This window comes from Galleria mellonella, unplaced genomic scaffold, assembly GCF_026898425.1.
Source record: "Galleria mellonella isolate WM207_F2 unplaced genomic scaffold, CSIRO_AGI_GalMel_v1 utg962, whole genome shotgun sequence".
NCBI lineage: Eukaryota > Metazoa > Arthropoda > Insecta > Lepidoptera > Pyralidae > Galleria > Galleria mellonella.
The window spans coordinates 1,547,900-1,574,591 of record NW_026442180.1 but is presented as its reverse complement, the minus strand read 5'-3'; the positions used below and the strand labels follow the sequence as shown (position 1 = coordinate 1,574,591).

The 26,692-nt window shown below is 33.9% G+C and overlaps 4 protein-coding genes across 14 annotated transcripts; 3 read left to right on the top strand and 1 right to left on the bottom strand.

The window, feature by feature from the left end:
• Positions 1 to 316: 316 nt before the first annotated feature.
• On the top strand, positions 317 to 2,749 carry LOC113522756 (ubiquitin-like protein 5). The gene is made up of 3 exons (XM_026908564.3): positions 317 to 466; positions 643 to 823; positions 2,653 to 2,749. Exons 2-3 carry the CDS (start codon positions 646 to 648, stop codon positions 2,694 to 2,696), a joined length of 222 nt encoding a protein of 73 aa, XP_026764365.1. The 5' UTR covers positions 317 to 466; positions 643 to 645; the 3' UTR covers positions 2,697 to 2,749.
• A 2,287-nt stretch (positions 2,750 to 5,036) lies between these two features.
• On the top strand, positions 5,037 to 10,759 carry LOC113522564 (pre-mRNA-splicing factor 38B). 2 transcript variants are annotated; one of them, XM_026908291.3, is made up of 7 exons: positions 5,038 to 5,265; positions 5,335 to 5,463; positions 5,608 to 5,732; positions 6,511 to 6,646; positions 8,169 to 8,382; positions 9,090 to 9,260; positions 10,453 to 10,759. In XM_026908291.3, exons 1-7 carry the CDS (start codon positions 5,250 to 5,252, stop codon positions 10,673 to 10,675), a joined length of 1,014 nt encoding a protein of 337 aa, XP_026764092.1. In that variant the 5' UTR covers positions 5,038 to 5,249; the 3' UTR covers positions 10,676 to 10,759. The 2 variants fall into 2 exon arrangements, with proteins under 2 accessions (XP_031769731.1, XP_026764092.1); XM_031913871.2 differs by lacking the exon at positions 5,335 to 5,463 and having other exon boundaries at positions 5,037 to 5,265.
• Positions 10,760 to 11,553: 794 nt separating this feature from the next.
• Positions 11,554 to 14,045, bottom strand: LOC113522840 (glycine--tRNA ligase). Its single transcript, XM_026908677.3, has one exon. The coding sequence runs from the start codon at positions 13,914 to 13,916 to the stop codon at positions 11,721 to 11,723; it is 2,196 nt and encodes a 731-aa protein (XP_026764478.1). The 5' UTR covers positions 13,917 to 14,045; the 3' UTR covers positions 11,554 to 11,720.
• Positions 14,046 to 15,702: 1,657 nt separating this feature from the next.
• LOC113522841 (homeobox protein extradenticle) lies at positions 15,703 to 26,313 on the top strand. 10 transcript variants are annotated; one of them, XM_031913868.2, is made up of 9 exons: positions 15,703 to 16,154; positions 16,540 to 16,692; positions 19,494 to 19,672; positions 20,462 to 20,562; positions 21,012 to 21,162; positions 22,163 to 22,259; positions 23,114 to 23,182; positions 23,674 to 23,883; positions 24,551 to 26,313. In XM_031913868.2, the coding sequence occupies exons 1-8, from the start codon at positions 15,896 to 15,898 to the stop codon at positions 23,853 to 23,855; spliced, it is 1,191 nt and encodes a 396-aa protein (XP_031769728.1). In that variant the 5' UTR covers positions 15,703 to 15,895; the 3' UTR covers positions 23,856 to 23,883; positions 24,551 to 26,313. The 10 variants fall into 10 exon arrangements, with proteins under 10 accessions (XP_031769728.1, XP_052758796.1, XP_031769730.1 ...); XM_026908679.3 differs by lacking the exon at positions 21,012 to 21,162 and adding an exon at positions 20,822 to 20,972 and having other exon boundaries at positions 15,707 to 16,154; positions 23,677 to 23,883; XM_026908678.3 differs by lacking the exon at positions 21,012 to 21,162 and adding an exon at positions 20,822 to 20,972 and having other exon boundaries at positions 15,707 to 16,154.
• The last annotated feature ends 379 nt before the right edge of the window (positions 26,314 to 26,692 follow it).

The following is a 26,692-nucleotide window of genomic DNA, read 5'->3' as shown; positions in this document are numbered from 1 at the left end:
AAAAAAAATATTAAGTAGATAAATTATTACAATTCTATGTCAATAAGAATAAAAAATAGAAAGTATAATATATAACAATTATTTTTTAGATTTAAGTAAGAAATCAAGATACCAAATATATTAAACTACAACAATATTTGTTCTGACCGGATGTTTTGGATGAAATAGGTTTGCAGTCAGTCTATCTGACAGTGTCAATGTTAAAATAAGGTAGATATTAAACAAAACAGAAACTGCAAAACTGAGAAAAGTGCATTTGTTTTGAACTGTATCAAAAATTATTTTTTTATTAATCTTTGTATACGCATACGCTCGTTTCAATTGTCAATGTCACTCACAGAGTAAATATGTCAAAAGAGACTGCTCTCCTTGATTTGTTGTTGCGAGACTTTGCTAGAATTATCTATATTGCAATTAGAATTCTACCTTTTGTTTTTATTTTATAACAACTCTATAGATTAATAATGTATGTACAAATATTTTATTCATCAAGAGTTATCGTTTAAAACTGTTATGTTTATTACACGACTAAAGCGTTTAACGAAAGAATTAATAACAATCGTTATTTACCATACCTAAACAATCTATAACATCATAACCTCGAACTTATGAGAAGTTTACAATTATAATGTTATTTTTCAGAAAATGTTAGAAGTTACATGCAATGATCGACTCGGCAAGAAAGTGAGAGTTAAATGCAACCCTGACGATACTGTTGGGGATTTGAAAAAGCTTATTGCGGCACAAACTGGTACAAGATATGACAAAATTGTTTTGAAGAAATGGTACACAGTATTTAAGGACCACATTAAGCTGTCTGATTGTATCCTTTTTCAATTTTATCTTTTTATATTATAAACTCTTGGCTGCAATTCACTGTATAAGTAATACCCATACATACATATATACATATCTGTCACGCCTGTCTCCCATTAGGGTAAACAGAAACAATTGAATGCCAAATGCTTCGATTCAAACAAACCTCTTTCGCTTCTTCCACATTCATCAGTCTTTTCATACACGCTTGCCGGTTATGGGTACTTTTAATTTGGCCCTTCTTCAGCACATCGCCCAAGTAATACCCCTAGTATACTAATATACAAATTACTACTGCTTACTAATCTCTTGACCACTACTTCACATACTTGTATTTCAGAAGTAGGAAAACCAGTTCTATATGGTAAAATTAAATATATACCAAATTTTAGGTTAGACCTTCAGGAATACAGCTGTATTGCATGTAATTTGATTGACCGTAGTTTGTGTGTATTGATAAAAGAAACATACAGACAGATAGACAATATTTCTAAAAATTATTGTTTTGTTATCTATTGGTCTTATTAAGATCAATATTTATCAATATCTTATTACATAAATTTTTCTTAATTGTCTCCCATGAACTGTTGCTATTTAGCTACAATTTTGTTATATTAGTTAGATTATAGAACTTTTCATCTGCAGTTTTCATTTTTTATAAAGCAAATATTTGCATTGCAATCTGGCAGGTCTGTTGTTCATATATAAATATATATTAACCCCATAACCAGAGCATTTGGCTTTGCACTGTTTGTGCCTATACCAATGGGAGATAGGTGTGATGAATATTGAACGGTGTGGACTGCCGTTCGGTGAGCGTGGACTGTAGGGGCGTTGGTTCAGGCTGGAGTGAAACACAGCGATTACTATTCTGAAGCCTCCGGTACCGTCTGAAGAGAGTATTTTTTCTTCTTGTCCTATTTCTTCTCGAGTGTAGTGCGTCGCTGCCCGGAAGCGAATGCCGCTCGACGGGAGGCGGCCTATCTTTATACCCGCCCGCTCGCACGATAACGTTTCCAACTCGCGTTAGCGAATCTGCGCGAGCGGGACGGGGCGAGAATGAACGAGACGCGTGTCTCTTCAAATCGGTACTCTATAGCGTTTATTTATTTATTACAATTTACTTATTTCTATTTGTTTTTACAATTTCTATTTCTATTCGCAGGTAATAATGACAACACGTAAAGAATGCTTTATTTGACTTACACTATAGGTATCTTAAATCTACGTAAAATCTATATAAAATAACAGAATACAAAAACGATTAAACTAGGGACTTAACAACTAACTATAAACATTGCTATAAATATCGCTATATATACAATAATGTCGCGAACAAATATGTATGTATGTAATGACCTTATCAGGAATTACAGTTTTCAAGTTATAATTTATTACTATGATGATATAATTATTATTATTTTTTTTTTTTTTGTTAAATATTATAGATAAGATTTTAATGATTTAGCAAACATAATAATAATTATTGGGGGGAAAGGGATTGTTAGTAATGGAGTTTGACAGCCCCATTGCTAGCAATATGCCCTGTCAGGTCGACCTCCACGTAGTTCCCCCTGGAAACCATCGTAAACAATTCTTGTTGAATTTGTCACGATGGGCTAACTGACCTGCTTCATCCTCATCTATCATCCTTCACTGGTGCCCTGCCGGTGTATACCAATAGCGCGGGTGGGGTTGCCATTCCATTATCATCCATTAAAAAAAAAATAATAATTATTAGTTTTTATTTATTATTGTTACTTTGGTAATCTTAGTTATTGTTGTTTTTTCAAATCAATGCTCTTTTCCAGTGATTTCCATAACTAACAATCACAGATGAAATTCATGATGGAATGAATTTGGAGTTGTATTATCAATAAATATTATAGTATAGAATTATTTACTCTAATTTTAAGTTAAAATCTTATTTAATCATTTGTGTTTTATTTTTATTAATAACAAATTTGTAATAATCCTTCTAGAACCTTTTGACATAGTACTATTAATTTTACTATGCTTATAGACTAAGTAATATAATCTTGTGGATTTTATAGGATACTTATCTTTTAATTGTATAATTGCCTAGTAGTTGGTATTGGGGTAGGGTGGGGGGATGATGTCTAACTGCCTCATTACTAGCAATACACTTTATCAGGTCTACCTCTATGTGGTTCCCCTGGAAACCATTGTGGTTACTTCTAGTGGAATTCATCACGATGTTGCTAACTTTTTTTTTTTACAACACAGGGGGCAAATGAGCCTGCGGCTCACCTGATGGTAAGTGATTACCAACGCCCAGGATCACCCACAACACCAGTGGCATTGCAGGTGTGCTGCCGGCCTTTTAAAAAGGAATATGCTCTTTTCTTGAAGGTTATGTGGTCGTGTCAGTTCGGAAATACTGCTACTGGAAGTTGATTCCAAAGAATGGTTGAGCGTGGAAAAAAGTGTCTTGAAAAACGCACGGTGGAAGACCGCCGCTTGTCCAGATGATTGGGATGAAACTTTAGTTTGTGGCGAGTTGTACGGTGGTGAAAATCAGCAGCAGGTATCAATCCGAACAATTCCTCAGTACACTCCCCATGATAAATTCGGTAGAAAATGCACAGAGATGCAACATCTCTACGCAGTTTCAGTGGGTCAAGTCGGACAGTAAGGCATTGACTATCAATAATTCGAGCCGCCCGACTTTGAATGCGGTCTAACGGAAGGAGTTGGTACTGTGGCGCTTCTGCCCATAAGTGAGAACAGTATTTCATATGCAGCCTGACTTGAGCTTTATATAATTTCAGGCGGTGTTTCGGCATGAAATACCATCTCACCCTATTGAGCACTCTTAACTTTTTGGAAGCTATCTTATCCTTCTCCTCCAGATGACCGCAAAACTGGACGTCGCAAGATATATCAACGCCCAGAATTCCTAGACTCGACTTTTTATCAAGGGAAGTGCCCTGAAAGTGAGGAAATACGACAAACGGCATCTTTTTTGCGGTGAACGCGCAGACTTGTATCTTCTTAGGGTTAAATTGGACAAGATTTTGTTCACCCCATATCGAAATTGACCTGCTTTCATCTTCACCTATCATCCCTCCACAGACTACTTAGAGAACTACGTTCTCAGTGGTGCCCTGCCAGAATATACCAATAGCGCAAGTAGGGTTACCATTACATTATCATCTATCAAAAGAGTAACTAGTAGTAGTACTCGATACCATCTAATTCTATATTAATTATTATGTTATATAGTTAGAATGATACAAAAAGTAGAAACTTAAAAAATACCAATTTATAATAATGTTACAAAAGATATTTTTACCTATATTTTAGTACAACTAAATCCATACAAAGAGATATGTACCTATGCCACATAGCAAGTAATCACTTTATTTTGTAGAATAACAATAATTGACGAATCTAAATATCTTGATGCTATCGTAAATATAATTCTCCAATTTATAATAAACTTAAACATATAAATTTTAATATTTTAAAACCAGTTTGTACTCAAAACTTATTCCATTTCTTGTCATTGTTTTTGAACAGAATAGGAAAGTTTAGAAAAAGAATTCATATATTATCCTCTAAGAACAAGAAATCATATAGAAGGAATGATAAGAACTGTAAATCATATGATTGCCTCCTTTGTTCTTATAAAATGTAATTAGTAAAAAGAGAACAAAAAATACATCAGTTGCTATTTTTGTCAATTCATAGTAGTGTATAGAAAATGTTATACGGCCGTATAACCCTACCAAATTCAATACAACCTGCTTGCGTATTTTCTATATGAACTGTATCGAATATATAATCTAGTAATATAAAATTTGTCATTGACATATAATTGACATTATTTTCTATAGCAGGCTAGTGCTATGAATTACAGTATTTATTTTGTCATTCCTTCTATGTAATTCCTTGTTCTTAGGATTTATTTTATGTAAATTATTTATTGTCCTATTGTTTTTCTCTCTCTAACATACATGTTATTATATTTTCTGTCTACACAGACATTACCAATCTGTATATTTTATAATTTAAGGGTTAAAATTAAAACATATGGTTGCCTGTTTGCTTCTTACGTTTATATAAAAGCAAAAAGAGGATAGAAGATATGCTATTATTTACTTTTTTCTCGATTAGTACATAATTTTTTTGCTATGCTTTGATTGTTTTTTTTTTTAAACTTATTTATTGTAGCAATTTTTCTTAATATGGCAATAAAAGCCGCAGTTCCGGAAAGGAAACGGAAATGTGGCAACCGCCATTATGTTTTACTTTTTGTTGTCATGGAAATAAAAATTAAAGTTATTATTTAGATGTTATAGGAAACGCAAACGAATTAATTTAATTTATAAAAGGGATACTTAATTGGATTATTTTTAGCAATTCTTCATTCTTATGATAAGTATACATATAGTGTATCTTATAATATAATGACTGATGTGGAAGGTGAGTGTTACGCCAATTTTCTCTCCAAACCATTGTTCATTCGTTTTGCTAATGTATTGACTTTTTCAGAATATAATCAGCAAAAGCCTGCGAAAACCAGCAAACAACATAACATATTACCAATATGGGGTAATGAACAGACTATGAATCTGAACCCTTTAATATTAGCAAATATCCAAGGTTCTAGCTACTTCAAAGGTAGGTAAGCAAACATACCAACGCACAGGAGTTTGGATTTTCATTATTACTTTACGTTTTTCTCAATCAAGTAAATATTAACTTTTTTTTTTTTGCCCTATTTTGTGTAGGTATTGACATTAATTCTTATTTCATTGCCTGCAGTTCATCTGTTCAAGTTGAAGACATACCATGAAGTGGTGGACGAGATCTACTACCAGGTGAAGCATTTGGAGCCATGGGAACGTGGCAGCCGCAAGACGGCCGGACAAACTGGCATGTGTGGCGGCGTGAGTATGTTTATCAACATTCTCCTAATATTTATGACAGATTCCATACACAGTTTTCAGTAATATAAAATATATTTTTGTTGACATAAAAGTATGAGTAAACTTTAATAGAAATTTATTAAATTAATTTATTATGCATTAAAACTGGCTTTTTTAATCCTCTGTGCAACTGGAGTATTATACGTATATTTTGCTGCCAAGTCAGTGATATATAGATATTATTAAGATGACATAAAGGTCATCTTAATCCATAGAAGTATGATAACAGTTTACTAAGTTCGGTGTTATTGTGCAGAAGTCCACATCACTGGTTATTTAATTATCTTGTGTAATTCTGGCAAAATTTGAGAATTCGGTACTATTATTTTTATTATTAGTAGAAGTTTTATAACCCTTCATATTAGTTCTCGATATCTGACTGCTATTCAGTTTATGCACATTTTGCGACACTTGTTTCACTTCTAAATGAGTCATGTTCAGGCATCATTAATAGATTACTGATAGGAGTTTAATGTTGACCATTTGGCGACAAGACTGTGATGGTCTGTGTTTCGCTGAAATGTCAATATACAACATATATTGTGATATCCATTCATTCATTCATTTTTATCTCTAAAATAAAATAGGTTGTATGAAGATTCCTTAGGTCAGCTGCTTGATTATTGCATTACTGCTGCCATTTTCATTAATTAGTAATATAACTGGCCACATATCTACAGTAAAATATAAACCTTTGAAAATTTTTAGAAAAGTAACTTAGACATTTTGATTCCGACAGGTACGAGGTGTGGGAGCTGGCGGTATCGTGTCAACAGCATTTTGCCTGCTCTACAAGCTGTATACTCTGAGATTGACACGCAAGCAGGTCAATGGCCTTTTGCAACACACCGATTCCCCATACATAAGAGCTCTTGGTATGCATCAATATTCTTATAGCAGATATTAGTTTAACGAATTTAGAGACTAGTTGTAACCACAAGAGGTTAGATGCAGACAAAAAGTTATTTTAAATTATATCATCAATAAAAAACAACTCTATGAATTAGTTGTAAATTTTCAATGTTAGCAACAAGTATGTACTTGACGTTGCAGATGCATAGGCTTTGTTTACTTCTTACCATCAGACTGGCAATATCTGTGTACATTTGATGTATTCAATGTCATAAATGCATTTATAATACTGAAAACATTCAGTACTGATTCCTAGTCACAGATCTGCTTTTTTATCATTTGGTCATACAATTTTATATATTTATATTGTGATTTACCTCTATTTTTTTAGGTATTTGAATGATTCTTCTGGGTATTGATCACTTTCTTACTCACTTTCAAAAGAGATGCAACAATTCAAGTATTGTAGGGCTGCAATGTAAAGGGTAAGAAAGTGATGTTTAATTCTAACACATATTATCCTATTATTTGGAAGTCATAAAAACATAATTTATGAGGTCTTATTTATTATTCATAATTATCTGTTGATGACTATTGATATCTCAACCAGGTACAAACTACATCTTGTTGCCTATTTCCAATACTGTAAAAGATGTAATCTAACGTTATTGCATTAAAATAATTACATTATTAAACCACTTGTAATCAAATAACCAGACTTATTTGATTATAGAGCTTTGTATGATACCTTTAAGTCGGCCCACTATCTTATAATTTTATCTTTCAGCAACTTCTTTTTTTTAAGCATAGCCAATAGATACATATCACCTTAGCCCTCAGATTTGAAAGTGTGGTGAGTGTATATTAAAAAGTATTATTTATGGAAGTAGTGACTTAATAATGTTTATTTTCCAACCATATTAATAAAACATAGTGTAAATAATACAATGAGAAAAATAGACACAAATAAGGGGAACAGAAGCCCAAACTAGCTTTCCTTGTGCTATAAGTCTCCTAGATTAAATAAACTAAATTAATATTAAATTGAAAATCTGACTAAATCTTTTTTCTGTATCTCAATATCAAAAGGAAATACTATTCACTGACTAATTAAGAAATGTAATAAACTTATTTTATGGTGTACAGTATAAAGATTTCCTAAGAAATAATTTTCAAATATTCCCATGAGAACAAAGGATAGGTATATGAGTGGGAAATATATAATGTGCAGGTCTTGGTCAATGTCTCTTATGTAATACATTATTTTTTTATGCAGTATAGAAATGGTAAATAAGGTGATGGCCTTTCTGATGGAAAGTGATAGGTAATTAGGCGTAATAGGGTATCCTCCTTGATGCTCATTATACGGCCCCTTCTTTGTCTTTCTTAATGTGTTATGAATCTATGGTTACCAATTCCGCTGCTTTATTCACCCTTCTAACTGAAAGGGCCATGTTACACCCCCCTACACAGCACTCATGAGTGGTACAAAGAAACCAATGTAAATAACTTTATTTGGTTCATAATATTCTCATTGTTTGGTAGGTTTCATGTACATTCGGTACACGCAGCCCCCAGCAGATCTGTTCGACTGGTATGCCGACTACTTGGATGACGATGAAGAGGTCGATCCACGCGCAGGTGGTGGTGGCACCACCACCATCGGTACGCTGGTACGACAGATGCTAATCAAGCTCGACTGGTTTAGCACTTTGTTCCCGAGGATTCCCGTACCTATACAAAAGCAAATTGAACAGAGGTATGCAATTTAAATATTGGTAGAGTTACATAATAATTTGGAATTATATTCCTACTTCTAGGATAGGATTTATCCTAGCTTTGGCAAGAAGCTTTGCTAAAGTTTTTCCCTATATGCTGTGAGACTAAAGTATGGTACTAATTATGAAAAACTAAGAATAAGAATTATTTATTTTATATGTTAGGTGCATGTACATAATTCTTGTCATAAACAGAGCATGCCTAAATACCTGTTATGTACCTACTGCACCTTCTGATGTTTATCAGTTCAACCCATGCATAATATAAAAGTATGTCTGTTTGTATAGGTCTAGGTTTTTTCTACATATAGGAATTTTTAAAAATGGGTGAGTTTTTTGGTTTGATTACAAATAAACACTCAAATCTTTTTTTAACTGACTTCAAAAAGAAAGGTTCTTCATGCGGTTGTTTTTTTTTTTTAATATTTATTACTGTCAGTTGTAAATCAACTAGGTTATACAAGGTTATACTTACCAATTGGTCCTATAAATTTTTTATCAAAATTGATTCAGCAGTTTATTTTTTAATTTAAAAAATCTGGTTTTGCCACAATTGAAGACGGCTGTTTCTTGTGGAATGCAAACTTAATATAATATTAATATTATATTAAGTTTGCATTCCACAAGAAAAAGCCGAATTTTGGATTACACTATATAGTGTAATCCAAAATTCATGTTGTGATGATAGATTAGCTGAGCATAACAGACAGACTGCAGCATCGAAGCCTGCTCCTAACTTTCGCGGTGGGAGCGGCGGCGGCGGCGGTGGCGCTGGCAGTGCATACAACCCAGGCAGGATGGATACAGACCGTCGCGAGCATGATGATAGGGATAGACGAGACTATGGCGAGGTAGACAGGTGAGTAATACCATCACACGTGAGGCTTATTCTCATATATAATAACCTCGAAGAAAAGAGCATATTCCTTTTTAAAAGGCTGGCAGCACACCTGCAATGCGTTGTAAAAAAATATCATCGGGTCGCTATAGACTAATTTTATTCTTTCATATATCCCTTATTATTGGACAGTCATAAGTACAGAATCAAAACTAAGTCAACTTGTGAAATTATTAAAAAATTATGTCCCTATATCTGTGTTGTAGATTTTTTTGCAATTTAATTTTTTAGGTAAAAAAATTGTATCCTATCCAAAGAATTTTATTGAAAAACTTTAAGTATAGCTGTTCTGTGTTTTTCCTTTTCCTGTGGGTGTCGTAAGAGGCGACTAAGGGAGGGGGAAAGATGGGCACGCTGTTGCCCATCTTTAAGACCTAATTGTGGTTGCCCATCCGCCTGCTAAGCATGGCAACTACTAGTAATAGGGAACCTTATGTTCAGCCAGTTAAAGACTGATATGATAATTACCGCATTCGAGTATTCTGACACTTCCCTATGGTTGACTGGGAGAGAATGCTTTTAGCATTAAGTCCGCCATGTACATATATTTGTACTAATGAATAAATAAATAAATGATGATGATCACATCTGTCACAAATGACTCCCTTAACTGTGCACTCTATTAGTAAATACTACAAGGATTACTTTTTATGTAAGGAAAAGAGATGCATGGTACCAACCTTTCAATCGTTTTTTAATTTGTATTTTTCTTAATTTAATACATATTGCAAATGCCTTTATATATTAGCTTTGATACATATTACACCTTTACCAATAGTAGTGTAAGGGGCAAATGTAATTTGTAGACCAGACTTAAACCTACTAATATTATAAATGTGAAAGTGAGTTTGTTTATTACCTTTAGCGCCTTAATGTCTTAACCAATTACTATCAAATTAGGGTATTTACCTACTATATGGGGTGGAGAAAGATATAGGCTACTTTTTATCCCAGTCACGCAAACAAAGTCGCGAATAAAAGCTAGCAATTTTATAAATCCGAAAGTTTGTAAGGATGGATAGGTGTTTGTTACTTTTTCACGCAAAAACATCGGAACGGATTTAAATGGAATTTGTTTAGCACATGGCTAGATCCTAACTTAGCATATAGTATATGTATTCACACGGATCACAAAATAATTTTTATTTTACAGGTACTCTAAAGATAAATCAAAACGAGACGACAGGGATAGAGATAGAGACCGAGAGCGGGACAGCTATCGTGACCGCGAGCGAGACAGACGCGATCGCGATCGCGATCGTGACCGTGATCGTGAACGCGAACGTGACCGCGACCGCCGCGACCGCTACAGAGATCGCTCCCGGTCAAAGGACCGACACCGCCGATCGCGCTCCAAAGACCGCCGCTATAGATAATGTTACGTTATTTTGTAATACTTAAGAGGATGACTATTAACAGTTGTGTCTGAGAATTGCAATAAATAAGGTATGAGTAATGTTCATGTTTTGTTTTATTGCTAGCTATGGCGACAGCTGAGTACTAACCATAATTAAATGTCTCCTAGTAACTGATGTTTATAAAGGATAATATAATAATACCTGCAATTTCAATAGATTGTACAATTTTGTTTTCTATTGGGTTTTTTTTACCACTGATTTTAGAGAACAAAATGACTAATGTCATCAGTCTTCGTCCATTTAACGTATCAGTGTCCAGTTTAAATAGAGTTCAATGTAATTTTCACATTCAAAAATATTGGTGCAGTACAGTATAAAAAAGTAGTGTTTATTAAAAAGAGGTTGTTTGTTCGCTTTGCGTAATCTCGATTATGAAGAGATTATCGAAAATGTGGGACAGTATACGAGGGACACCATAAACGGCAGGGGGGGGGATTTTAGTAATGCGGACTACTAGTCTTATTGCTACCAATAACTATCAGATCTACCTCCCTTTGAAAAGTATCGTGCTTGATTCCAGGTGTATTCATCATAACGGTCCAACTAACTTGCCTTTTCCCTCTTACCTATGATCCCTCACTGGTACCCCGCTAGCATACACCGTTAGCGAAAGCGAGATTACCATTCCATTATCATCCATTGTAAAAAAAACTATGGGTGACATAGTACATGATTTTCAGACACTGATGCTGCGTCGAATGGTCGACGACAGTTTACTTTCATAAAAAAATGGTACGTGATTATTTTATCATTATCAATGCAATAGTAACAGAATTTTCAATTCAAGTGATGCAATTTACTTATATCAATAATGATTGCAAATAAAATATCATAACAGGATTTCATCAGCAATTTATTAAGCTTTGTTTTAAAAACAGATATTTTTGTAAACAAAACTAAAGCTTACAGCTAACAATAATAAATATATTTTCAATGAACTGAGAAACAATACAAGATCATTAAATACCTACAGCTGTGCAAATGACAATATTTACGTCATATTCTATGCCGCTGCTCCTTTGACGTTCTCTTGTTGTTCGAATTTAGGGTACTTTTGTTCTACGTCATTCCATGATATTTTACTGTTAGAAAGGTCCCTAACTACTATAGGAACATCCTCCAAAGGAAGCCGTACCTGCCCCATGTTATCTCGTTCTCTTAATGTCACTGTGTGAGGTTCTTTGATAGTATCGAAATCTACTGTAATAGCATACGGGACTCCCAACTCGTCAGTTCGCGCGTAACGGCGCCCAATAGAACCTGACGAGTCATCAACCTTGTGTGAGACATCAACATTTGTTAGAAGTTGATTAAGTTCTCTTACAAATGGCTGGAATTCAGTATTACCACTAAGAGGCAGTACTGCACATTTCATTGGTGCCACAGTAGCTGGCAACGAGAAGTAGGTCCTTTGTTCATCACCTTCTCTCATCTTAAAGTTATGTTCCAATATACAATAAAGTATTCTGCCAACACCAAATGAGGGTTCAATGACACTTGGTATAATTTCTTCAACATGGACTGTTTTTTGACTTTTCTTGACACTGACCAAGTTGGGTGTCAGTTTAAAATCACCATTTGAAGTGCTGAGTATATATTCCCCATTAGAGTCTAATTTGCTCTGCAAGTCATCAAGAGAAGCAGCATCCATAGCAGCTAATGAATCATTGATTACTTTTGCATCCTTCTTGAACTCCTTACCAATTGCAGCTTTATTAGCTACAGCTTCGACTACTTCAATTTGTTTAGGTGCAGGCAGTTTCTTTTCAGCAGCAAGTCGGATGCCTGTCGCTTTTGTATGCTGAGTAAGATCATAGGCAGACCTATCAGCACAGCCTACACATTCAATCCAACCATAACTAGACAGGCACTCTGCATCCCAGCAATCACAAGCATAATGAGCCATTTCATTGCCCATATGTTGTCTGAACCTGAGCTTTTTGGGGTCAATACCTACAGCTAATAGGTAGAGGTGAATTCTAGCCATGAAGTAACCTAAGGTTTCATTGTTAACAATGCCTTTTGAGACAGCTTCTCCAATAGTAGTAATTTCAGCTGGTTTTCCTTGCTCTTGGTTATCAGCAGAATACAGCAACATTTTAGTGTCCTTCACAGTATCAAATTTAGGATGGTCCTTAGAATCACAGAAATGTTCAATTTCACACATTGTGAATTCTCTAACCCTCAATAGACCAGACCGTGGGGAGATTTCGTTCCTGAATGAGTTGCCAATTTGAGCAGCAGCAAAAGGCAGACGACCTTGATTAAATTCTAATAAACGCTTAAAGTTTACAAATATTCCTTGTGCAGTCTCTGGCCTCAGGAAGCCTTTTACAAGTCCAGAAGGGCCGATCTGAGTGTTAAACATCAGGTTAAATTCAATAGGTGGTGTAAGCTCATTACCACTCACCGGAGACTTCATCTGGAATCTTTGCATGAGAGCTGACATCTCATCGGCTGTCATACCATCAAGTTTAACCAGAATATCTTCAATTTCAGCTTTCAGCTCAGCTTTTGTATTCTTCTCACTTTTAATTTTCTCTAAATGAGCTTTGATTAAGTGGTCTAACCGAAAGCACTCTCCAGTTTTAACATCTTTTGTCATGAGATCAGCAAACCTCTCCACATGACCAGAAGCTTTTAAAACAGGCTCCGGTGTTAAAATTGAACAGTCCACTTCTAACATTTGTTCTTGTAATATAAAGTACTTCCTCCATAGTTGGATCATGTTACTTTTAAGTGCACAGCCCATAGGCCCGAAGTCGAATTGACCAGTAATGCCCCCATAGATTGCAAATGACTGGTCATAAAAGAACCGCCTTTTGATCAAATCCTCCATTTTTGCACGATCAAATAATTCCTCCGCGGGTGCGAGGCTCAATTCTTTGTCTTCCAACAATTTTTTCCTTGCTTTCAATTCAGCTACTGCCTTCTTTACATCGATTTCCGGTGCTTTCTCCTCCTTTAATTTTCTGACTAAATCACCCTGCTCTTTGACGCTAGCTCTGAAGGGAGCTAAAATTTCTTCAATCTTAGGATCAGCCATAATAATTTCTTTGTAAGGATTCGGGATTTTAATTTTCCGATGGGTTTTATTACTTCCCCACTGGAGATTGTGTGAAAGTCTGTATGGAACGCACGAGACTGAATATTTACTAAATACACTACACTTATATACTAACGTGAGAACTTGTCTCATTTATGTATATTTAAAGTGTCCACTGGTTTCAAAATCATAACATCTGGAAATCCGATCAGTCAAAAATTGGAATTTATTGCACGCGTGGTGCTGACGAAACTTCTTGTAATTGTCGAAATAGTGATGTTACTAATTGTGACTGAAATAGTCATAAGTGAAATATAGATATGAAATAACATAGTTGAGGTTGCTTTATAATAATTATTATTCATAGATCGTATGCATACCTGTATAAAATATAATAATCATTGGTCTTATCAGTTTGAAAAAATAAAATAAAATTTTGGAAAACTATGTTAGTATTGACAATTACTTATTTATTAATTATACAAAAATCGAAAAAGGAATGTTGTGTTGGTTTGGCCATTTGGAGAGGATGGATGATGAAATTAGAATTACGTAAAAGATTTATCGAGTAAGAAAAAATGTAGTGGTCAATAGGGGCCGCTCTAGACGTCCATTTAGATTAAATGTATGTCCGTATGTCGACCAAATAGGCTACGTGCCGAAAAAGAGCAAAATTAAAAGTATACGTAACCGGCGAGCGTGTATGAAAAGATTAATGAATGTAAAAAAAGCGAAAGAGGTTTGTTTGAATCGAAGCGTTTGGCGTTCTATTGTTTCTGCCTACTATAATGGGAGATAGGCGTGACAGATATGTATGTATACTTATTAATTATATATATATATATATATATATATATATATATATATATATATATATATATATATATATATATATATATATATATATATATATATATATATATATATATATATATATTATTGCACAAAAACATACAGTAACAACAATAAGTTAATAACAATGTTAGCAAAGGCGAACTTATCTCTAAAAGAGATTTCTTCCAGTCAACCTAACGCAGTGGCATAGGAAGTAGTGAGTGGGCAGTAGTAGTGCAAGACAGAAATTTAAATAAATATTTACATAAATTATAAATAATTATATATATATACACACATACATTCACATATATACATACATACACATACACATATATATACATATACACATACACATACATATACACACATACATACACACGTTAAATACAACATAAATATCAGATACAAGAGAACACAATGATGACAGTCTTTTAATCATTTTTATATTAAAATTGTCGTGTTGTTAAAATCATATGTCATGTCACGAAAATATATATAAAAAAATGCTTTATATTAATGGCATAAAATTATCCATTATTAGTCTCATTTAGCTAGACCTCAGAAATAGTATGATATACAAATGTATTGTTTAAAAGACAATATAACAATTATATTTTTTCTAACAATTTTTAACATATAGCGATAGCAGTTATTTATAATATTGAAATCACTATAAGTTCTAGATTGTCAAAATGACATTGACACTTAGCAGGTATGCAATACTCAGACATTGGATAAGGATTCTTCTGAGATTTGGATTTGTTTTGTGTACGATTAAATGCATGTAATACATAATGTAATAAGTCCTATATTTCATACAATAACCGACATTAAATGCTTGTATGAAATAATTAACCGTCTATAGAGTGAATAAATTTGAATATATTCATTATAATATAGTATAAATAGGTATCGTACTAATGCTACTTAATGATATTCAATAAAAAAAAAATTAAAGATGGAAACCCAGAATAATTTTTTTAATGGCTACACAATTGATATCTTTCTCTTTCACATAAATTTCCGCTTCGTGCATATAAAAAAGAGATAGAGCTATTTGATCCTGCCCATAAACTTTGATTATTTGTTTTCTTTTTCATGATTTGACAGCACAAAGAAATTAAGTCGGCCATTTTATTGCTGGCTCCGAGAAGCTCTTGCTTTTCGTCCAGTGGGGTTTTGTTGAGTTTTGTTGTAAAATTTTTGCTAAATATCTGTTTTAACTTCGTACAAATTCGTATACGTACTTATAGTAAGTTTTAGGCACATTTATGTATTGATTGCACTGTGTAAAAATGGACGATCCAAATCGGATGATGGCGCACAGCGGTGGCCTGATGGGACCGCAGGGCTATGGGCTCCCAGGTGGTGAAGGCACCCCGGCTGCAGGCGAGGGTGAAGCTCGCAAACAAGATATAGGTGAAATCTTACAACAGATTATGAACATCACAGATCAAAGCTTGGACGAAGCTCAAGCGAGAAAACATACATTGAACTGTCATCGCATGAAGCCTGCATTATTTTCTGTGCTCTGTGAAATCAAAGAGAAAACAGGTAAATACTTATTCTATAAAATGTTATGATCATAATACATTGTTAACAAACAGGTTGGATCCTAAATTATACACTGCTTTTTTAATATTTTCTAGTGTTGTTATACTATTAGCATAATTTTAAAAGTAGTGATAAGTAAATTTACCTATGAGTTTTGTTTTGTAATAGTATATTCATAGGTTAACAATTAATAAATGTAACTACTGATTTGATTCTAAAAATTATTCTATCAATAAAAAATAAAAAATTTTCTTGATTAATATTTAAGCCACCTTTCCCTTGAGTAGTATAGTATGACACAGAAGAAATGGCTAATCTATGTTATGTGCAGTTAGTAAATAGATAAGTATTTTTAATCAAGTTAAAAATAATAATCTTTATTTAGTTCTGTCCCTACGAAACACGCAAGAGGAAGAGCCCCCAGATCCTCAGTTGATGCGCTTGGATAACATGCTCATCGCTGAGGGTGTTGCTGGCCCAGAGAAGGGTGGGGGCGCCGGAGCTGCTGCCTCAGCTTCAGCTGCTGCTGGAGAATGGGGTAATTAATCATTTCCTATAATTGCTTTGCTGTTAATATTCTGGTTGTATATTTACACAATATATGTGTCAAAGTAAATTCAAATAATTAATTTGTTGACAAAATAACATTATTTCTACAAGCTTCATCATTGTTACTGTTGTAGGTAGTTATCAATAAATAAGTATATTGAAATTATAAAAATAAATATATATATGTTGATTTTCTTGTTGGCTTTTCTCAGCAGATAACATTTCTAATCCATTAGTAGAATAATAAGATATGATGATTTAAAAGAAGCTTCTAAAGTAGTCTATTTGTACAATGGATATTTCTATTCTATTATTTTAATAGATATTTGTAACAATATTATTTCTGTTTTATCACTTTCAATATATAAAATTCAATATGAAAATGTTATTTCATATACATATTTATATTTATCTTAAATATTGCATTTCTATATTATTGTAGTTTATATTATTGTAATATCCTATTCAAATTTATACATACTAAATATAATTGAATATTGAAAATAAAGAAATGTTTAGATCCAATATTTCAAAAAAAGAATATATATATATATGTATTTATGTTTATATATATTTTTAATATGTATTATATATAGTGTTAGTGTATCTGATCAAATTCACTCATTGAATGTAAACTTCACTCATTGCATGCAATTTATGGAATAGTGTGAAAAATGCAACCTTTTCAGTAATCACTTATCATACTTGTGTAATAAAACCAGTAATTTTATCTGGAACCTGTTCTTCCCCTATAATGTTGTCTTAATATATCCTTTGATATAATTTTTGTTTTCAACCTTTTGTGGTGGATTTAGACTAAAATTACTAAGATCACAAAAGAAAAGCTAGAACATTAAACCACTTATATGAAAGTACAAATATCTAAGGAACAATATACAATAGTTTCTCCAGGGTAGGTCGAAGAAATCCCTTCAAGGGACCTGTCCCTCTAGTCATTTTCTTTATAATCTGTTTTCTATAATAAATGTGAATGTACTATAAAACTTATACAAAGAAACGATATTGTTAATGAACATAGTAATTAAAAAATATATTTAAATAATGTAATAACAATGCTCTTAGTCTTTTATTGTTTATAATAAATAAAAATTAGAAGAGCATACAAAAAGGATTTGATACCTCATCCGAACCTAACTGAATCCAACACTACACTGAAAGGTTTTCATTGAATATGCACTATCACAGCATAAATAAATCTTGCATGACGTTGATATTTGGGCAATTTATATTGTGTTTGTTTTTGCTTTGCTCTCACATAACTGCATTAATAGTTGGCTAACCCCATTATAACCATGCAATTTGTGCTGCCATACTGTTTAACAATTAGGCATAATGCATAAATAAGCAAGAAAAGGCTTATATGTTTTGTGTGCATCATTCATTTTATAATTAAATAATCCATTTATTTGTTAATCTAAATGGTCCTTAGATCCAAATAGGTAACATTATACATTACAGGTCCTTGTATGTATCCCACAACATATTGAAGTATCGAATATTTATACCATATATGCTAGACAAAAGTATGAATTAGAATACATTAAGAAGGAACACTAATATAATTCACTGGATACTGTCCAGGGTCCAACTGAATATTATTATAAAAATTTGCTGAATTATATCTTCTACAAGTGTGATATGTTCAGAGCTATTATTATTTTACATATAATGTATTACATGAGACAGACTAGATTTATTCTTAAACAAAGATTTGTACTTATTAAAATGTCTAAAAACCTTTTTACAAGATTTTCACATTCATTTGTTTGCTTGGTTGAAAGCAGTTTATAGCTTGTGGGCAACAAGTTTTTGAAATTCAAACTAAAGTCAATAACATAGTTTTCACATCTTGACTTATGACTTAGTCTCTTGCTTTCCTGTCAATAAACTTCTGAATCACAATGAAACAAATAATCTTCTGAATAAAAAGTTAATGAACATATAAACTGGGTTTCCTTTTGCAAATCATCACAATAACACTATTTAAATGAAAATAATAATGGATCTAAACATTCATACAATAAATATTTTTTTTATAATTATACTTATATCGGACATATCTGTTAGTTGATCTGTTGATTGGGTTATTAGATTGTTCAAATTTTCATTCAGTTTCATTGAAAGTTTGTGATATTATCCCTGGTTATATTAGCTTTAATATATAATCTTGAAATACATATCCTACAGCAAACATGAAAGAAAAATGACATTTTAATCGTTTCATTTAAGAGTGTTTATGATTGTAGCTTACCAAAGTGTGATAACGTCGCAATTATTTGTCAAATTTCAAAAACAATTGAACATTTTTCAATATATCTGATTTATTATTTAAAAAGTGCTCTGCTAGTGAACAAAAATGTTAATAGTGAATATAAATCTATCATTAAAAACTTTACACCTACTTCATATTTTGCTTGGAAATTTTGCATAATTAACATTTTAGTTGGCTAGCAGAGAACTTTTTAAATAATTATTCAGAAACTTTGAAAATAATTACATTATTTTTAAAAATTGACTAAGTTGTGTTTTTGTCATACTTCGGTAAGCTACAGTTATTAACACTCTTGACAGTTGAGAAAAAGGGAGATTATTGAAAATAATTTTATACGGAAGCTCCCTATATAATTTCTTGACAAGTAGTAACAGTTTTGTATTTGTTGACAACAATACTATGGGTAGAGATTTCCACGCTGGCAAGGCACTACTAACAAGCGCATTGGGACGGAGGTTGCATGTTGTCTTTCTTTCCCCCGTGTGCTGCCAACTAAGGCACTGTGGCTCAAGCAGATAACGCCATCGAGCACTCGGACTACCGCGCGAAGCTCGCCCAGATCCGGCAGATCTACCACCAGGAGCTCGACAAGTACGAGAACGCGTGCAACGAGTTCACCACGCACGTCATGAACCTGCTCCGGGAGCAGAGCCGCACCAGGCCCATCACGCCCAAGGTGAGTTCTTTTTTTTTATATACTAGCTTTAACTCGCGATTCCGTCCGTGTGACTAGTATGTGTCCCCTATGTCCTTCTCCATCCCATATAGAACGTGTATACGAGATTTTATAGTGATTGGTTTTTATTTTTATTGGATGAAAACGGAATGGTAACCCTGCCTGCGCTAATGGGATACGCTGGCGGGGCACCAGTGAAGGGTGATCGAAAACAGGCCAGTTAGTAGCCCATCATGATGAATTCATCAGGAATTAATCATGATAGTTTCCAGGGGAAACCGCGAGGAGGTCGACCTGGTTGGATATATTGCTAGCAAAGGGATTCTTGGTCTCCATTACTAACAAGCCCCTTTCCCCCCTATAGTGATTGGTTACGCCATCAAGACTAAGATGTAACAAGAGACAAGTTCATTTTCACATTTGTAATAGTATTAAGGACTATCTGTTTCTCGCGACTTATGTGTGGTGACGCGTGTATCTATATATTCAGTGTCTTATGAGTCTAGATATAACCTACCAGTAACTAATTTAATTAAAATCCGATTATAACTAAATGTATATAAATTAAATCCTCGCCCTTACAGAGATGGGGCAGGCAGACAGTTTAACTCAGATTCGTAAACACAAAAAAAGACCTTTGTGTTTATTACATTACTTAGTATACATAATGCTCTAAATTCAGAAGTACAGTTATTACAAAAGCGGCCATAATAAACTGAACATAGTTTGTCAATTGATTATTTCCATATTACATTTTCTACAAATTTTCTTTCATTGCTATGACGACAGGAAATTGAGCGTATGGTGCAAATCATTCATAAGAAGTTCAGCTCCATCCAGATGCAATTGAAACAGTCCACGTGTGAAGCCGTCATGATACTACGTTCTCGGTAAGTTGCAATAAAATGTAATGTACACGGTACATATTACTACAGCTGTATTGACTACTATTGGACTGTAACTTGATTTTGATAAACTGGTGTAAAGAAACCGCTGTGACCACGTACCATCAGATGAACCTTGGTGCTTCTTTTATTAAAAACGTTATATTTTAAAACGCGTTACTACCACGCGTTATGTACTTGCATGCCAACATCTCAACTTTGGCCTCGCAAAATTACGAGCAATACCAACAATTACCGCTTGCAGTTTCCTGGACGCGCGCCGAAAGCGACGCAACTTCAGCAAGCAGGCGTCGGAGATCCTGAACGAGTACTTCTACTCGCACCTCTCCAACCCGTACCCGAGCGAGGAGGCCAAGGAGGAGCTGGCACGCAAGTGCGGCATCACTGTCTCGCAGGTAACCGACCCGCAATGACCGCCTGTTTGGTGCTTCCAGTTTCCTGGACGCGCGGCGCAAGCGGCGCAACTTCACCAAGCAAGCGCTGGAGCTCCTCAACGAGTACTTTTACTCGCACCTCGCTAATCCGTACCCGAGCGAGGAGGTGAAGCAGGAGCTGTCGAGGAAGTGTGGTATAACTGTGTCGCAGGTACTCGTTGTAACGAGCTGCCCGAAATGCATATGTTATATATGACACTAGTCACGCTTGCATGTAGGTAACCGTCCACATGACTCGTCTATCTTTATACGTGAAAATAAATGGAAAAACTCCCAACTATATACTAATAATAATGTCATATGTACATTATTGAAATAATACTGTCATAAAAAAAAAAACTTATAATAATAAATGAAATAAAATTTATTTGCCAGAAACATTGTTGATAAGATGTTGCATTTGTCAAGTTTACAAGATGTCCATTGTCGTTTCTCTTGATGTTAATCATAACTAAGATCGGACTGAAGTTCCGCTTCTATTACATTTGGCCTAAAAACGCCTTCTACCACAGATTAGACTTCCTAATGACCCAATAAATAAAATTTTTACCTAAAATGTTGTATGTTATAAAAGCAGCTACAATAATATGAAATCAGTCTCACATATTTAGTTATTGCTAACATGCAACAGATGAAGTCTTCGGTCGAAATAGCCGTAAGACTAAACCGAAGTTTTGAATGTCGAACTGCAGATGCTGGCAACACAGCGTGGCGTGGCTTTCAGACGTAGCAAACAAAACATATTCCTAATATAAAAATTTGAATGTAATCTATTTTGCACGAAAAAGAACTAAAATCTAGCAATGCATGCCTAAATAGTTGTTCTGTGTACTTTTTGATTTAAAACAATAATTTTTGATACTTTTGTAATTTTCCAGTCAAATTAATCAATTGCTAAAACTCGTTAAATTTTGTCTCATAGAAACACCATAGAAAAATCTAGAGTTTTATTATACTTATATTAATTAATAAAACTGAATAAAATTTTAATTGACATAACTATGAATTATTGATAAAGAATTTAAAAATAATAGGGAATTAATTGAAGGAGATATACCAAAATTTCGCTTTTTATACGAAATACACTATGTTTAATTCGCTTTTCCCGAATATTTTATACAAGAACCGATACAAAAAACACCTGTTTGCAGGTATCCAATTGGTTCGGCAACAAGCGCATCCGTTATAAGAAGAACATTGGCAAGGCGCAAGAGGAAGCCAACCTGTACGCCGCCAAGAAAGCAGCCGGTAAACAAACTGAGCATTTCACAACATTATCGCACACACCGGCTATATTACTATTAAATATTACTTTCGTATCAATTTGCATGATCTGGGGGTTGCCGATCTTACGATTGTGGAATGACAATTTTATTCCTTGTGCAATAAGGTCGTAATTTCAGTCTATAGAATAATAAAATAGAATACGTCCCATGTTACGACCTGTTGAGTACTTAAGTAACTACTAAATTCAGGTGGATTGTATGCATGTTTCTGGCTATAGTGGTATAGATTGATATTTCCTTTGTGAAACAACAATGCGCGAGTTGGTGTTTTTCGATAAATAAGTGATGAGTAAGACAGCCCATGCAAAGCCAGAGCTTTCATTATGATAAACAGTTTATTAATTAACTGATATAAAAGATAGCTTATTTCTTTATCCTCAATTCCAAATACTATATCTAAGAAAATTCCCCGATAATTTGTTGAGTCGATAAATCGCTAAAAGGTAACAAACAAACTGGCTACATATTTATAATATTAGTAAAGGTACAAAAGGCGCAATTTGTGTTTTATTTATGGCATTCATATCTTGAGTAGTAAAAAAAGATATGAAACTTCTCGATGTTCTTATATTAATATACATAGACAAAGGATTGTGCAAATTGATGTCACTTTGTTCTTGACCATGTACGGCTGGCTTGAGCTAATTTCTAGCATTACACCTGCACCTTTATTTTAATTAATAGTTCTAAGTATTCTCGCGATTTACATACCCTCATTCAAATGTCATAGATATATAAAAAAAAAAACAACCGACAAACGGTTCAAGTACTAGCGACGCCACTTCCCGCGTACTATACTGTCGTTTTCGCACACAGACCTGCCTTGGATGGGCGCGTGCAGGCGCGATGCTAGCTCCCCTCCCGCCAGAGCCACTCCACACCACAGTAAACAGTTTAATAGTCCTTACGCTGGCCGTATGCGCTTTACGCCCGGTTTACATGTATTAAGTATTTGAGTAGCTAACCAAATTTTACTTAATTTTATATCCAATTAAGGTTCAAAATTAGTTTATCACTCGACTATTTAGTATGTGTAAACGAGTCATGACATATGGCTATCGAGCAGTAGTTATAATGAATAATGAAGATAAATATGCTCACAATTGTAATAACAGATGGGGCAGGTAACTAAATCAGTTGCCAATAGTCACTCAACTTGCCCATGTACCTATTATAATTTATCAGTATGTTATTGGAAACACGGTAATTTATGTGATATCTTTTCAATGCTTATATTTTTTATATATTTTTGATGGGCATTATTAGCTTGATAGGGAATCGAATCTGGGTCTGATGCTGAGTATAGATTGGGGCAATGTGCGTGGGGGGAAGGGGGGATGTGCTGGTGCAAGTGACAAGTGTGAATGGTGTCGCAGCAGCGGGCGCGTCGCCGTACTCGATGGGCGCGGCGTCGGGCACGGCGACGCCGATGATGTCGCCGGCGCCGACGCAAGACTCGATGGGCTACTCCCTGCCGGCGCCCGGGTATGACCAGCCGCAGCCCAGCTACGACGGCTCCATGGGCTACGACCACATGCACCAGGACTTATCGCCGTAGATACTACAGCTTCACACCTGTGCCGCAGGTGAGTGCGCTCGCTTCACAAACAGCACGCTTTTCTCGTTATATGTTACAGTTTAAATAGCTATGAACAATAAATAAATATATCTTGGTGTTTTATAGATTTTAAACAAATAGATTTTGTTCCACAAAAAAAGTAACCGACTCTAATAGTGACAAAAATCACATTGTGAATCAATTATTTTGATTTAAAAATCAAACTACTGAGTTGTTTTTGATATATATATATATATATATTTTATGGGATTAATCAAATAGTAGTAGATTTTTTAAATAAAAAAATCAAATCGGTTTAAAATGATACCCAAATCATATTTTAATTTCTTTTTGTGTATCTAGGGTAGTTACCAATTGTGAACCTATGTTTTTTTATTTGAAAAAATTAAAATCCACACAGATTTCAAGAATAAACTGTAGTTGTATTTTCTTTTTCTATTCAGCATATATAATGATTATCAATGATTTGTAAATATTTTTTCTGCTTTCTTAAGCTTGCCAGCGATAATTTATAGTGTGTTCCGCAGGTTGAATGCAATCTTGCATTAAACCTGCGACCCACACAGATTTTTAAATCACTTACCATCAGGTGGCGAATAGAGTCAATGTACGGTTCATTGAATTTAATTAGTCATATTAAAAAAAAAAAAACTTTTTTTTGTCGATTGTTGCAGGTTACGGGCGTGACATACTATTGTGCAGCTTCCACTGAATTGCCATTTATATAACATAATATATTTAAGTAGCCGGTGCGAGCCGTACAGTACTGCTGCCGACTGCGCGTGCGCAGGGCCGTACATCTCATATTGCCTTAGGACATAGGACATTGTATACTATTACATACACATATTTCTAGCAATCGTATTTTTGGAGGGACATGTAATTGAAATGTATTTAATTTGTATTATTGTTCGACTATACTGACTAGACTGGTACCCAGTATTTGTTTCAAATTATATTTTTATTATAATTTTTTATTATTATTATTATTATAATATAGATGTAACGTTTTACAAATCAATTCTCGCGCTCCAACTGTTATTCTATATACAAGTATTATTATGATTTCTTAACCGGTGTTTAGTTTTGGACTATTATAATTATGTTCTGTGGATTATTGGACAGTATTAATATTTTATAATGGCACCACATCGTTCGGCGGGATCTCGTGTTTCTAAGCGTTCACTACTTAATCGTCTTTACTACTACGGTGGATATAAATAAATATACGATAGTTGTAAGCTAACCTAGTGTAATGTTTAATTGTAAGTATTCAGATATTTTGTGCTAACTAGTGTCCTATACAGTGCGACTGTACAGTGTTGCTCGCTACGCAACCACTGTCTCTCCCGGTAATAGAATTATAGCGCTTTGACAATAGTAAACACAATTTACCTTATTATTTTACTAATAAAAACCAATGCATTATCTATAATTTTTTATATAACATCAAGTCTGTAATTGTACTTGTGTTTTATGTAAATAAATTCATGATTAATTGATACGTGCCACGAAAATTGAATGGTACTAAATACTTTACTAAAAAGCCAAATAGAAAAAAGTTAGGAGAGCGTCCTTATTTATTCAACTTACAGTATTTAAAATAATGAAAAACTATGGCATATTTAATTGATTACGATTTATTTATTGCGACAAATTATGATAATAATGAATTTTTTTTTATATTTGTTGTGTATATGAAAACAATTTTTAATATTTGTGTAGTCCCCTATACATAACACTACCGGGAGATATCGCAGTTGCGCGGCGCACACACCTGCGCAGGCGCACGGTGACTTGTGTGCAATTTTAATATTTTATTAGAAACGGTTGTGTTAGTTCCACGTGCATTAATAATCGGATATCGGGCGGGATACCACTTTATCAGTATCTCGACAGTTTTTAATATAATTATATTGCTTTTACATATATATATAATATGTATTCGGGAGTTGTGAATATCAGAACAAAATATTATATTTTTCATATAGTTCTAAGTTGAAGGTTGTTTTATTACGTCGCCGAGTCTGTACGTGGACACGCGTACGGGCATACCTGCATACAGTATAACGTGCGATTAGTTCCACTTAGTGATAGTTCGGATATGAGCAAGATTTTTTGCTAGTGTTAAGTTGATGTGTTCTAAAACAAAATATCTGAAACAGTATACGAGAAAAAAAATAACGAGAAATTTATTTGAATATGTTAAAAGATGCTGTGGAACATTGAAATTGTATCACGTCGCTGTCGGAATATAAGCTTTTATCTCACTAATTATACACCACAGAATATTTATTATAAACTGATTTTAAATAAATTTTAATATAGATATAAAATTGATACGTGTCAGCGGCGTGGACACCATGTATACGACGACGACTTCAATGTTATTGCGACCATCGAGATTGAAATAAATACATTTTTGTGTAGTTAAATATTGGTGTGTTTTATTTAATAACCCTCGTCTTTTTTTTTTTAATATTATGTACTTACAGGTGGGGCCTGAATATCTTATAGCTCATTACGCTATGTAAGTAACAGCTTATAGCCGCCCCCCCCCCCCCATTTGCTAACAGCCCCGCATATCAGAAAACTTTCTTTTCTAGATGGTTTCTGTAGGAGAAAAATACATTTAAAAAAGATATTTTTTGTATATCACATCGTCGTATATCAGTATATTCGGTAACGCATTGTAATTATTTGTAATATTTTAATAATGACAGACCAGAATTTCGCTGAACAATTCATCATATTGGTTTTGTTTGTTTACGATGTTTTCATCACTGGAGAGATAAATACGTACCATTTATAAACAC